At 36.1% G+C, this 14880-nt stretch overlaps 1 protein-coding gene across 5 annotated transcripts in view; it reads left to right on the top strand.

Annotated features, from left to right (window-relative positions):
- LOC117179148 overlaps positions 1-14880 on the top strand; it is a 321121-nt gene that overhangs the window by 106478 nt on the left and 199763 nt on the right. For all 5 annotated transcript variants that reach the window (XR_004467869.1, XR_004467868.1, XR_004467870.1 and 2 more), the window contains one exon: positions 5212-5435. Coding sequence is in view for 2 of the 5 variants with exons in the window: in XM_033370836.1 (XP_033226727.1) it covers positions 5212-5435 (224 nt within the window). In the remaining 3 variants the exon portion in view is untranslated. The remainder of the gene's footprint in view (positions 1-5211; positions 5436-14880) is intronic.

Raw genomic sequence — 14880 nt, forward strand, 5'->3', positions numbered from 1 at the left:
GGCACATTTAATAAAGATACGATCAATCGGGGACAGTTAGGAATTTTAGGTTTTCCATTCGGCATATTGTGACCCGGTTCACATTGTACACTATTCGCAAGGTCACCCAAAAAATCATATGGATCTTGACGCGTTGTTTGAAGTGCCAACATCGCGCCAATTTTTAGTTTAAATTATTTGATGAGAAATTTGGTGGTGGGAAATTCATATTTGAAAGTTGCATCGCGTCATTACAAACTCCAATATTATTGGAAAGATATCCTTGATCAAGATGATTTGATTTTAAATGTGAAACATTAATTTCGTCTGAGTATTGATCAACAAAACCACACGTACAGCTTCTTGGATTATCGTTATTTATTTGAGAATTTCGAACCCTTTTCTGATCGCGTTTTTGCTGATTTTGACCGTTATTACCGTTGTTAAAAGAATTATTATTATTATTTGATACTTTCTTTTGTCTGTTATTTTTATCTGCAAATGTCGCGTCGAGCTGTGCTGAAGCCTGGGTAATTTTATTTAATTCAGTCAAATCTAAAGTTACTAATAACTCACGGGCACGAATCGGCATTTGCTGAATAATATTATAATGTTTTTCATAAGCCTCCATTTCTGGAGAAAAACATTGTGCCTCCTTGACTTGTTCGGAAAGAAAGCCTGGAGGTTTCCTTTACTGGGATCAAATTGTTTTTCTAGCCAATCAGCCTTAATTTTAACTCGGATGGGAATCGAGTAGACTTCCTGTAAGAATGCAACTTTAAACGCGTCATAATCATCAAAATTAGACCTACTTATATCGTACCTATTCTTGGCACGACCTCCAAACGCACTATCCAAAACATTGAGTTTACTTATTTCTTGAATTCCCTTAACCCGAAAGTATTTCTCCAAAGATTCTAGAAATTCCTTAGGATTTCTAGATTCATTTTCGAATTTTGGCGATTTTGCCTCCATGTGAATTCCCTGTAACCCAGCGAGTAGATCATTGATCAAACGATCCCCCTCATCCCCCTGAAGCGGTATCGGGAGCGGTGCACTATTTTGTAACCGTTCAATTTCATGTTGCTGGGCTTCAGCCGCTATACGCATGCGCCTAATTTCTTCTTGTAATTGTTCAAGAGTCATATCTTGGGTATTATCTTTATCTGCCATGTCTTCCAATAAATTACGACGCGTATTGTGACAATTAATTCGACTAATGAGACTTCGGTTTCGTCTCTCTCTCCCCCCTCTCTCCCCCTCTCTCTCAAGCCAGGAAGTAATTTACCTCCTATTGATCGAGTGTTAATTGGAGTTCAATTCATTAATTTTACAAATGCTATTAATTTATTTAGAAAATTTAGACACTCATGTCCCTGTTCGGGCGCCAAAATGTAACAAATATCTTTTATTATTGTTCATTTAAATTCAAACTTTTAACATTTTAAAAATATTTTTGATCAACGTTCAAAACATTTGTCGAATAGACTGATATTCATGTTGTGATTATTTAAAAATCAAATTAAATATAAAGAGAACAATTACAAAATAAACGACTTAATTAAGAGAAAAGACAAACGAGCGAACAAATTCGTTATTAGAAAGAGAAATAAGACACAAAAACATTACGTTCAACGATATCTGTATTGTAATTAAATAATGCGATTTTCAATTTAAAATTATAATACAACATTTAAAATTATATTCGATATTCACGCATATACACGCATCACTCCAATTTATGGTACGAATCCTGTTAATTAAAATATTTGTAATTCATAGGTATAATGTTGATGATTATCAAACGCTTTTACTTATCGCTTTGTTGGTGAGTCGGCCTTATGGTGTATAGATCATGGAATCCGCAGTGGAGAGAAAAATAATCGGACAACCTGAGGATTCCGTTAGATCGAGGATCGTTGAGTTGGTTTTTCCAAAATAGTGTAATATTTGTGCCGTTTCTTTAAATTTTCAGGAAACCTCTAGCGTATGAGACTACGAACAAAGCGTCATTTTCGAGTGTTGCGTTATTTAAAATAAAAAACCACGCTGAAAACATACAAAATTTAGATATCTCTAACCATCTATTTAAACAAAATTACGAAGAAAAACATTTTCCGGAATTAATTAATATGTACCTTATGTAGATAGATACATTGCTCCGCACAACCGTGATTAAAAGCGTTTTAGAATTGTTGTAAATTGATGCGAACAGTTGGCGCGTTTAACGATATTACTCCAATTCAATTATTAATATATGGTTCGAAAGGCAGCACCTTCCCACTCTTCATAATTACTTCTGGCGACTCACCATTCATCTAAGTTACATTATAGCACGTAACAATCCGTTTACCGCGTTTCCACAAAATTTGAGCGTGAATTCCTGCTAGGCAATCTCTAGTTCGGAAGTGAATCGCTAGATATACATAAAATTTCCTGTGCTCTAAAATATGAATTCGTGACGCCACAAGTCTTGATGTGTTTTAAGAAGAGAAGGACAAAAGTAGAATATGAGTGGAAGATTTACGGGGAGAATGTGGAACAGGTCGAGGAATTTAGTTACTTAGGCTTCTGGTTTGAGTAGAAAATTGGCTTGAACTACGGGTATGGAGAACGATAGAATGTGCGACTAAAGTAATTAAGCAGGTGTGGGTATAGGGAAGAGAAGGTTTAAGAATGACCATCGTATTAAATTGTTACGAAATACGACCACGACTTCCCTCCCCACTTGAGGTGTTGCCCCTGTTAGAATCTTAAACAACGTAGTACAGCTTTTAACGAAATAGTTGAATTTTTAACCAAAACAGCACGTAAAGTAATTTCTACCAAATAAGGTAAATTTAGTATTTAGAAAAGGGGTGGGGAGAGAGACGGTGGACCAGAAACGAAATATTTAGATTTGCAAGCTAGGTAAGAGAAGGAATATATTGGGAAAACAAAGAGAATAGAAACTGCATAATCTGTGAATGGGAAGAGGAATCATGGGAGCATAAATGGGAAGGAGGTAGGAGAGGAATTCAATATAAAGAAAGCTGGTAAAAGAATGTGGTAAAGATTCTAGGACAGGATGGATTAAGGGAAGAATGGATGGAATAGTTGGAGGGTGCCAGAGCAGCGAATGAGAAAGAGTGAAAGAATGCATGTGAAAAAAATAGCAAAATGGAGGTACAAGAGAAGTGAAAGAAAAAGTCAACGGTATTCGCTTAGATTAGAAGCGTAAAGATTTGTAAATAATGGTTATGTAATAGCATAAGTAGATTAAGATGCGGTTGCGTTCTTACTCTCTATCCCTCTCTCTTTCTTCTTCTCTCTCGCTTGCACTTTTGCTTTCGATCGCAAACACTCGTTCGCTAACACGTCCTAAATTGCATTATCATAATAAATAGAAACATTGATCTAGATATAAGATTTTCTGTAAATAGTTTTAAATAACTGTAAATAGTAAGGATAATGTCTTATAAAATATTCAGGCGCAAGTATTGCCAGGAATGGAATTTATGTAAACCCTTAGGGATCAACCACAGAGGTAATGTTTTTACAAAGCAGTTCACTTTTTATTCAAGCACCGGAATTTTCAAACGTAAAAAATTAATTCTTAACAACAAAAGTAATATTCTGTATTGAAAACGAAAAAGATTTATTGTTACATCCAAAACAGCTATATTAAATAAAATAAGATAACATTTTAACGAGATACAGAGAATTGAACAAGTTGATAAGTTCTTATACTTTGGTAGCTTATTTACTAGGGATGGAAAGATTTATGAGGAGTTAGATAGGTGTGTAAAGGAAGGTAAGAAGGTTATTGGTAGAGCAGGGCCCATTATCAAAAGCAACAATATATCAATTAAAGATAAAATGGCAATACGTAATTCTGTATTTATACCGACTGTACTATACGGTAGCAAGACATGGACGTATCAAGAAAAATATAAGAATAAAATTAACGCGATTGGCATGAGATTCCTGCGCATAATACGCGGGAAAACTGATGGACAGAGTGAGTAGCGAGATAACTCTAAAAGAATTTGGTGCACAAGAAACACTAGTTGTCACATGGGAATTAAATCGGTTAAGGTGGTTTGGGCATGTTAAGAGAATGCCAGATGAAAGACGAGAACTTGCATGGAAAAATGCATGGACGTGAAGGAATCTAGAGAAGTATGTGAGGTCAGACAATAATGGCGACAAATGTTATTAATGGATTCTCTCGATATTGTAGAACAAGGCTCTTATGCGCGCGATAATTCGGTCACAAATACTGATTTGTCGCATGTCTCGTTTCCACCACCACGAACCTCTACTCAGCTGCAAAATATATATCTACAAAATTTGTCGGTGCTGTGTGAGGCAGCTTGGTGGTGAAAACGAGATATCTGGCGAATAAGTATTTGGGACCAAATTTCCGCTCGTTGCAGACCGCTGCTCTAGAAAAGTCGGAGAATTACTCTTGGAACATGACCCTATGCGGAACCTAAGTTTTGACTACCGTTTATCAACGACATATCCCGATTACGTCTCGATCCTCTTCGTAGAATCGGAGGCAGTACCGAATAATCTCATTAATCTTATCAATATCTTTTTAAATTGAATTTTGGGGTATTCATGGTAAGTTACCATATTTACCTGGAAAATTACCGGAAATTCAAAAACATTTTTAAATTAAATTTTAGGATTTTATGGTAAGTTACTATAAGTTACTCGTAGCATTACCATAAATTAACAAAGAGCTCCATAAATTTCCGGAAATCGCTGCGCTTTCTTTAAGGTAATCTCTAAAAGCCTGATAACTTCACCTTTGCTTCCTGTGTTTTTTTTCATGAAATTTTGATACAAAAATACACCAAAAAACTCACATTTTTGCCATTCTTTCAGGAATTGAAAAATATATAACTTTCTGGGAAAGGAAACAAAATTGCGCTTCTTAATTGTATATAAGAATAGATATTCCAGGAATGACATTCTTAACTAACATAGCATTTATCGACTGTAGGACATAATTATATTCACGCAAGTATAGAAACCGTTGAACTAACAAAAATCTCTCCCGCGGAATATCTCCCCAAAAAACTCTTACAAAATGGTGGTTACCTAATTGCTTTAATTTTTTATGGGATGACATAGGGCAACCATCAAATGGTCGTTAGCAGTTGTCATTTTCATGTATCTATTATAATTATATTATAAAATTCAGATAAGAATATAATTTTAAGCAATTTTTATTCTATTTAGATGGCTCAACTCATACAAGACGAAAAACAAAGATATGATAAAATTAAAATGATTTTTAAATCACGTGAAAAAATACTTAATGATCGGACGAAAAAGTTAGTTAAATTGGAGGAGCAAAAACGGCAGTTAAGAGATACTGGTCAAGACAGTCGAATAAGCTCTGTGAAGAAGAAGCAACGTGCTTTATTATTGAAGTTGCAACAGGAAAAGGACGAAATGAATAGGTAAATATGCTTGCTTCTGATCTGAACTCAATTACCATTGTCTAAATAACGCAAAAAATTCAGAATTGTTAATAATAATGTACCACATACAAATATATATGATTTCCTTACAGTGAAATCTGCATTTTGTTGTCCTTTATAATGTAAAGTTTTTTCTATTTTTTAAATCTAAGAAGATTTGGATTATTTCGGTTAACAATTAGTAGATTATGCATCTACAGAAGAAAACAGTAGCAAGACTATGGGACTTCTGGATCACTTTTCTGTTATTTTCCTCTCTCCTGGTCAAAGTCGTATAGGTGCTAAGTTACCTACATTACGTAATTAACTTTGGTCGGTTAAACAGTGAGGCTGGTAATTAGTATTCTTGCAAAGTTAGCATTACGAGGTTTCGTCCATGCTAAGTTACCATCGGTCGGTGATATACTATATTACCATCGGCTGGTAATGCAGATTCATTTCCATTGCTAGGTAAAACAGGGATCGTTGGTATTGACCATTCCTAGCTATGGATGGTGCCTCAGTCGCTATATTAGGAGCCAACCTTACCAATCTAGTTCAAATAACTGATGACGTGACTGATTACTTTTATCCAACACCGATCATGCATCCGCCACACGAAACACTAGGACTTAAGTTTAGAATTGTAATAAATAGTAGGGAAATAAATACTTTAATACTTTATTGTAAATTAAAAGGATCTGTTTTTGGTTGTGTCTAAAACCTTACCCTGGCTAGACTGAAGCGTCCGCTGATACAATTTATAGGGAGGAGTAAAAACCGATCTTCACATGGCGCTCGAACATGTTTAGACTTTGATATTTTTTGAAGGACGGAGGCAATCTCTCCCCTTTTTCCATATACTTTCACCTTCTTCCTTTTTCTCCTTGCACTTTATAGATATCAGTATAAAGTCAGCATCAATTGGACCAAGCAACACTTCCGTAAGCTCCTCGAAAGAGCTCACTTCTCTGCTCAGGTTCCGCAGACAGATACCGAACCACTCGGAATTCTTTACTCACGTGTTACCAGTGAAGTAAACTTTTACAAAGACTTTAATTTTTAAAAGTAGTTATCGCTGACCTTTCTTTTTTTTAATTTACCTCGCGCTGTTCTAAGAATGCAGTTTCTTTCGTCACCATGCCAGGAGTTTCATGGATCTACATTCTCCGAAAGGACGACTGCTGACGATCGGAAAATGAATAGCAACTAATTAAAACGCGATTCGCACTATCTAATTGTTGTTAAAAATTATTTTTTAAATGAGTAAGGTTGTATTACGCTTAGGAATAATCTGACTCTTAAGTGGGTATGAAATTTGAAAATTCGCTTTTCTGGCACACCCATGCATATATAATAAGAAGAAAACATAAAAAGACCGTGAAATAACATCAAGCGGAAATTACACTTCGATAATATGAGGAAACATCATGTTAGGACCCCAAATCCGTATAAGAAAGTAACAAATTAAGAAACGAAGCGAAATCAGGTAATGAAAATGACAATAATTAACAAGCAATTTAACAAACGTTCATGAAGACTTACTTTTAGTGGGAATGTATAAAACAATAAAATAATAGGCCTGTGAGTATTATTACAAAAAAGGGGGTGGGGTCGTTCAAGAAATGTACATAATATAATAAGGGAAGATGACTGCCGAAGTAGAGGTCGAGACGAGGAACAAGAGTTAAAAAAACAATGACTATAAAAGGTCGCAATAAGTAAGTCCGTTAATAGAGGTCGAGACAAGGGACAACAGAGTTAAAAAAACATTGACTATAAAAGTTCGTGATAAAAAAAAATTAAGGGGCAGCCGAAATAAATGCACAGACGATTATTCACTATATTTGCTATTAACAGATTATTAATAGTCAATAATTACCAGTTAATAGTATAGTTTATAATGATTAGTCATTAATATTGTTCAGTCCTGAACAATATTTATATTTCTGAATATGTAATACGCACGGGAAAACTTTTACTCTTTATATTATATTTCAAAGAAGAAAGTTTCCATAAGGCGTTTATTACAAGCAAAAATTTCAACCATTACAATTTCCTTATTTGCATTTATTTACGACAAGACCGACTTCGACTTAAGATGATTTTAGAAATTTTTACCGATTTAATTCGACTAGTAACTCTTAGGTGTCTAATGTTTATGATTTTTTAGGGTACTCTTAGGATAACCAGGTGCCCCTGGGCCTTAAGAACCGAACGTCATCATCGTGGCTTTTTCCCGGGGATTTTTCACTTCGCCTCTTTCCGACTGTGATGGGAAATAAAGGTTCCCTTCCGCGCGGGAACCGATACAGGCATCTGGACACCCAAAATTTTTATCCTTCGGTTCGCGGATATTTTACATCTCGAGCGCGCTTTCTATACAATTCCATCGATCGTAAGTGTAAAATATTGCTTTTGTTGAATAATAAGTTTTAATTACTGTGTTATAGTGATTTCAAAACTATTATCAGTGAAAGTAGTGACTACTAGTGGTTTCAAAACTAGTATTTGCGAATTTAGTGACTGCGAGTGATTTTAAAACTAGTAGTTGTGAAATCAATAACATTTTCAGTGACTTTGTCACTAGTGACATTTATAAAAGTACTTACAAGTATCAATTCCATAAAGGTATATTTAAAGTGCATTTAGACATTTTAAAACTTACAACCGCGAGTGATTTCAAAACTCAAGCGCTTTCCACAAAATCCACAAAAGCAAGCCCGCACCGACAAGGAGGAGGAGTTCCAATCTTTGACATGAGGTATCCAGAAAGAAACAGTTCCAATATTCGACCATCAAGGACTCAGAACCAGGAAGCTTCAGCCTTCCGTACAATCCATTCCAGAAAAGGAAGTTCTAGCCTTCAGCAATCCGTTCCAGTAGGAAGTTCCAGCATTCCACAATTACGTACCACTGAAGGAAGTTTCAGCCTTCTTCAATTTCTTCCAGTAGGAAGTTTCAGCCTTCTAGAAGTTGTTCCAGTACGACGTGTCAGCCTTCTACAATTTGTTCCAGTAGGAGGTTTCAGCCTTTAATAATTACGTACCAGCGAAGGAAGTTGAAGGCTTCCATATAATCCGTTCCAGGTAGTGTTTCCAGTATCAGTCTTTCGCCATCAGAACAGGAAGTTTCATTCTTTCACATTTATTTCCAGAAAAGAAGATTCTTTATACAACAAATCAGTCGTCAAAGTAGTGAGTCGAATTGCTAATAATGTATCACGATATTCCAATTTCCTTGTTTTCATATTCTTCGGTCACATTATGTTACGTGTATTCAGTGCTAATAGAAATTAAGGTTAAATTTACAATTTTATTATGACTAACTCATCGCTCACGGTTTTGGAAAAAGCAACGAGAAAGGATGAAATGTCAGTTGACTAATTTTGAAACTATTTTAATTCAATTTTCCATTAGTAACGAAACGTTATTATTATTATTTCTTGATTTACAATTGATATTAAAAAGACACAATGATTTCTGGAATATGTTGAGAAATTCAAAGTCAAGTTCAATCTTTTCCTTACATGACAGAAGTCACTAAAAAATATGTTCTAAAAATGCCCGCGATACCTCTGTGTATTTTTATACATTCGGCTTTCACTCAATCACAATATTTTATTTTATTTTAAGATCTCAATTCGATACTAGATAATTAGTCCATTAATAGTGAAAATTAAATGAATTCGCGTCTGTCATAAAATACAGAAGTTTCAAGTTGGAGTAAATATTTTTTTTTTCAATTTTATATTATCATTTTTAACTCCATTATACCTAATTTCAAATTTTCAAACTGTTGACAACTACCTTTCAGGGAGCCGTCGAACAATTTTCTCAAAAACGTGCATTATTTACTCAGAGAAGTAGACGATCTCTCTCAAGCACTCAATTTTCAAACGCTTCTATGCTTCTAGTTGAAACTGCATGGTAAAAGAGGCAACCTATTACAAAAAAATTACATCACAAATATCATTTCAAATATTGTCGTACGATTCGTTGTCGAAAATGCAGGATGCCATATTAAAGAGCAATTTCAACTATTCAAATTTTCACTTCGCTCGAGTTAAATTTCTTCACAATAAGGAAAAGTACCGTCCTTGTCGAACAAAGGACATTTTTTTGTTTCAAGGAACCTTTGAATAAAATTCCTTTCAGAGCATTTAATCGAAAAGCCTAACAAACTTCGGACAAATTATGTTAATTCGAAACTGATATTTCTAGTTTCAAGGAAATTTCAAGTGAGATGCCTTTCATAGTATTTGAACAAAACTTTCAAAATTCAAAGATTATAATTACAGCTTCTCTGGTTTTCCATACACCAGGAGCTATGAACATAATAATTGGCGAGTTTTCTTATGGACTTCTATGCTCAAATCAACTCAGCCTGTCAGGACAAACTGCTGCCTTGCAGGAAACCAAGTGCTTTTGGATCATCACCGGGCGCTCCACAAACCCGTAATCCACGGAAAGAATTCCATTTTTTATTTTCTCACAATTTTATGGCATTTCATGAGCCGCCGATTTTAGAGAAGTTGAATCAAGAACGGCCTTCCAAAATACGTTTCAAACACAACATTCTATTTCGATAATGATAAACATAATTTCATGATTATTCAGATAGCATTTTTTAGAAATTTTATTCATTCGAAAATAATTTGAGAAAAATCTAAATTTCAAATCAAATTTTAATATAAGCTTGTATTCTCAGGTTAATTACATTTCTGTCCCATTATAGTTTTGTTACAATTTTAGAATATTTCATGATTTTTCGATTCTGGAAGAGTTCAAGCCAAAAAATCCTTCCAAAAGACAAATTGTTATACTTTCAAAATTTCAATTTTAATGATGCAAATATTTCTACGTAACACTTTCCAGGAAATTCATTCCCTCATTTGATTCATAAGGTCGATATTCCAGAAATTTTAGAACATTAAATAATTTCAATTTAAAGATCTTTATAATAATTTTGAATCTCGAAACAATAAAAAAGGGGCTCAAAATTCCCTGTTAAGGGCATGTGATAATTCGTCGTGTGATCAATCGGGTACAGTTTCCCGGCTATTTTCCACAAAAATGAAAATTTTTAAAAACTGAATTCGGAGATGCTATAAAATATATAGGACGTCCTCAGACTCTTTCTTGAGGGATAATAACAAAAAAATTAATTGTACTAAATAAAAATTGTATGCATGTGCAGTATTTTGAGGTTACGTCGTTTTTCATTTCTGCTCTTCCGATAATTTGTAAATTATCTACGAAATAAACTTTTTTGATTGCCTGCCAACAAAGGTTAGTTCCGAGAGATTAGTTACTATGTTTATTTGCGAGTCCAATTTTTTTGGCCAAAAATATTGTGTAGTTTGGAAGTAACTTTTTGAGAAAAGAACACAAAAAAAAGTGTGCGGGGACGTCCGTTAGCATGTTCGCTATCATTTTCCAGATTTTGAAGGCAAAATATTAATTATTATAGAAAAAAGCCAGGGGAACCTAAAACTGGTAAAATCCACAATTTTCTAAGTATCACATGCCCTTAAGGAAAAAGGTCATCTGGCATATCATACTACAAATATGCGAATTTTATTGTCGATATTTTACATTACATTTGATATTTTGCTCTTAAAACAAAGATTTTATCAAATTTTAGGAACAAATGACACGCGTTGTCACGAATTTTTATATATACCACGTGTTATATGTCGTTGCCCGTGTATTTTTCAATTAATTGTGTCCATTGCAAATTTACGTTTCAATTTTAAGTTTCGTTTTATTAACTATATTGTTATCTGCACTTGTCGTAAGTTCTCATGTAAATCGTCGCAATTTCGAGATTCGATACGTCAGATACGTTAAATCTCAACTTTTTCTTTTACGTCATGTTTATTTCGATTTTTTTCCAGAATATTGTATATATCAAAAGTCTAAACATCGATACTGAGTTGTACAATTTTAACATTATATTTTTTCATAAATTACAATATGTTTAATTTTAATATTCCAGCGCCCTAGGCATTTACTACGGAATTTATGTAATCAATTTTCTTTTATTGAACTTTGATAGTTCAAGGGGGTCGGAATGTTCATGCCTTAACAATATTTTTATTTCTAAAACTGTCATACGAACAGGAAAACTTTTACTTTTTATATTATTTTTCAAAGAAGGACGTTTCCATAAGGCGTTTATTACCAGCAAAAATTTCAACTTTTACAATTTCCTTATTTAAATTTATTTGCGACAAGACCGACTTTGACTTAAGATGATTTTAGAAACTTTTACCAATTTAATCCGTCTAGTAACTCTTAGGTGTTTAATTTTTATGATTTTGTATGGTACTCTTACTATGACCAGGCGCTCCTGGGCTTTAAATACCGAGCGTCATCCTCGTGGGTTTTCCCCGGGGATTTTTGACTTCGCCTCTTTCCGACTTAGAATTGACACCCAACAAATATTAATTAGTTATTAAGTTATTAAAGAGCTGAATCAATCAGTATTATCTCGTAAATGAAGGGACGGAGCAGTTATAAATGGAATAAGAAAAGAAATAAGAGGAGGGGGTGTTGGCGTCGGCAATTTCACGAAGCGGGACATATCGGAAAAGTAGTTCGAGGGTATGCCAAGTACGGGAAGTTACGGGAGAAAAGGGTCGAGAGAGTGGTCATACACAATACTAACATTTTTAAAATAGGCGAAATAAATATGTTAGAACTCACAAATCCGGTGACTAAACGTGGCACAGAAATTATCGGGTCAAACACAAGGCGACAAGTTTGCATATAAGTTTTTTTGATTTTTTCTACACTGTCTTTTGAGGTTAGAAAAAAACGCTGACATGATAGGACAAAACAGGTTTCGGATTCAGTTTCAGCGACCTAAAAATAATATGATCCACTTGGTCTGGTTTATGGAACCCTCCACTCATTTTTTGTGGTCCTGTGTAATCTAAAGTATATAAAGGCTTCCGGTACTGGCCGCTTTTTTTTTAACAAAACATCTAATTTCTATGTTACATTTAAAAAAAGAAAATGCGCCTCAATAGCTTCGTTGTAGTAAAGTGTTCTACTATTCAACGAAGCAGGGAGCAGGTAAAGCAGTTTTCGAGCTCGGAGCTTCCTATGGGCGACCCTAGCAAGAAAAGCAAAAACTACCAACCGTTATGACTTAAGTCTACAGGTAATTAAACCAAAGATATTATAAACGTAGATGAGGTACGGGTTGTCAGAGTGGGGGAACTATACAATTAAAAATTTGTAATAAGGACAACCGCAGGATTTCGCCGGGAGCGGGTGCTAATCTGAAAAATTGCACCCGCGTCCAGCGAAATCGCGGTAAAATTTCAGCCATAACCACGTCTCGCAACCGTGAGATAGGTGGTTACAGTCTGTAAAGGAATCAATACGACGATCCAGCAAAAGCCTCGTGCACCCTAAGAACACGGAGTGACCCAAGGACAACCGCCTTCTGCATTTTTCCCGCAAGTGTTCTAGCATATTGTTGACACGCAGGGATGCTTTTTAGGCCATCATAAAGTGAAAGCTTGGCACCTCCAAGAGCGCCGATGATAAGGACGATCAATTTAACAGAATATTCCGGGTACAATCGTTGCAACTCCCTTATAAGGTCTCGATAACTCTCTTTCGTTTCATTCTCCTTGGTTATGATGTTTTTGTCAGCTGGTGCCGAAAATTCGATAACGACCATGGTTCGCTTCTCGAAGTCAAGAAGAACCATGTCAGGCCTCGAGTGAGCAACAGAAACAATTGTCGAGAATATAAAGTTTCAGTATATGCGGCACTTCCCATTCTCGACAATTGACTAAATTTGCCTAGGAGCATTTAGAGGAACGATATTAAGGTTAATGTCGTAGGAGTGACAGAGATGGTAATAAAGCACTCTTAGTGTCGCATTGTGCCTTTAAATGTAGGTCGTTCTCGCGTGAGTTGGACAACTAGACAGTATGTGAGCTAAATGCTCGGGGTGTGCATGGCACGCCCTGCAGCCAGCATCGGGAATGTCTTGGCTCAAAATGTGGCGACGGTATGTTAAGGTGGAAATGACACCTTCTTGACATGCAAAAATGAAACCCTCCGTACCAGACTTCAATCCGGGCGATTTAAGGAAAGCAAAAGTTAGCTCACAAGACATTGACTCATCCTTCAATTTCTGTGGAAGATACTGTGCATCCTCTTATCGAGGAGCTGTTCACGAAAGTTTTTCTCTTTTGCTTTCTTAATCCGGTCTTTCAGGAGTGATCACTCGAGATAGATAAGATTTGATGCATTTTCCTCACCACTAATACTGAAGTCAAGTCCGAGTGCTTCAGCAGCCTCCTCCGCTGCTTTGTACAGAAACGCTCCTTGCCCTTCCACCAGCCACTCTGGAATCGGCTCTTCCGACTTCAAATATGAGGTGAAAATACGGGCCAAATGCTGATGTGTTGAAGAAAACTTCTTCCACCAGAAGGTTTTGATACAATCTGGTGCCGGTGCGGAATAGTTCTTCATCCCTCTTAATACTTTTTTCACCTCCTTTTTAATGATGGGTGGGCATTCTTTATCAGGTGTTATGAGGGCAACACATAACTCCTTGAAGCTCTTTATATTTTCTGAGTCTTCGTCCAGTCTATGCTGAACTTCGTAGGCTTCTCTCCAAAATACTTCGACCTCCTCTGGTTTGGGTGGGTGTTCGACAGTAACTGGAGGGTCTTGGAAGAGTCGAGATGGGTCAGAGAGAAACTGTTGATTTTCTCTGACCCACCTCTCCCTCCACTCTATACTTCTCTTAGCATCAGATAGTATCCGTATTCTCTCAACAATATGCTGTCTGATGATCAGCAGCTTTGACTTGTTAAGTGTGTGATAATGCGTCCGGAGTTCGCGCGCTAACTTTCGAACCGTGGCGGTAAAATTCCTGCCAGATGTGATGTAGTCAATTACACACTGAATGCGGGACGCGTACTCTCTTGCCGAGCATATCTTTATGGCAAGTTGATGGATTCGTCTTTTGGTCTTATGATCAGCCGTTGGTTTTGTTTTACGGTTCGACTCGGCCAAAGCTCTCGCTGCATTATACACACAATAATTGATAGCCCAGAGGTCGGATTCTCCGGAAAAATGTCCACGAAGCTCGTCATCCATTTCAGCCAGATCTTTAGGCTTGAGAGAAACCTTGGTGTTGATGTTTCTCCGGGTCGTAAAGCATCGCTCTTCATCTATTGGATGCCTGCCCGCGGTTGGTCTTAGTGTCGCCTCTCTTTCTTTGTTGCCGGCTTGTTCTAGCTGTGGTAGATTAGGCTTCCGCTTACATAGTCCCTTTTACGGAGTAGTTCAGCATGGTTTGGCAGACTTTGCTGCGAAAAGTGCGATATCTCCGGGTGTTTCTCGCACCACAGAGCATGCAGCCGTGCCATGTAACCCCGTTCACGGGCCACACTCGCATCGTAGCAGTC

The sequence above is a fragment of the Belonocnema kinseyi genome, chromosome 8, assembly GCF_010883055.1.
Source record: "Belonocnema kinseyi isolate 2016_QV_RU_SX_M_011 chromosome 8, B_treatae_v1, whole genome shotgun sequence".
Taxonomy (NCBI): Eukaryota; Metazoa; Arthropoda; class Insecta; order Hymenoptera; family Cynipidae; genus Belonocnema; species Belonocnema kinseyi.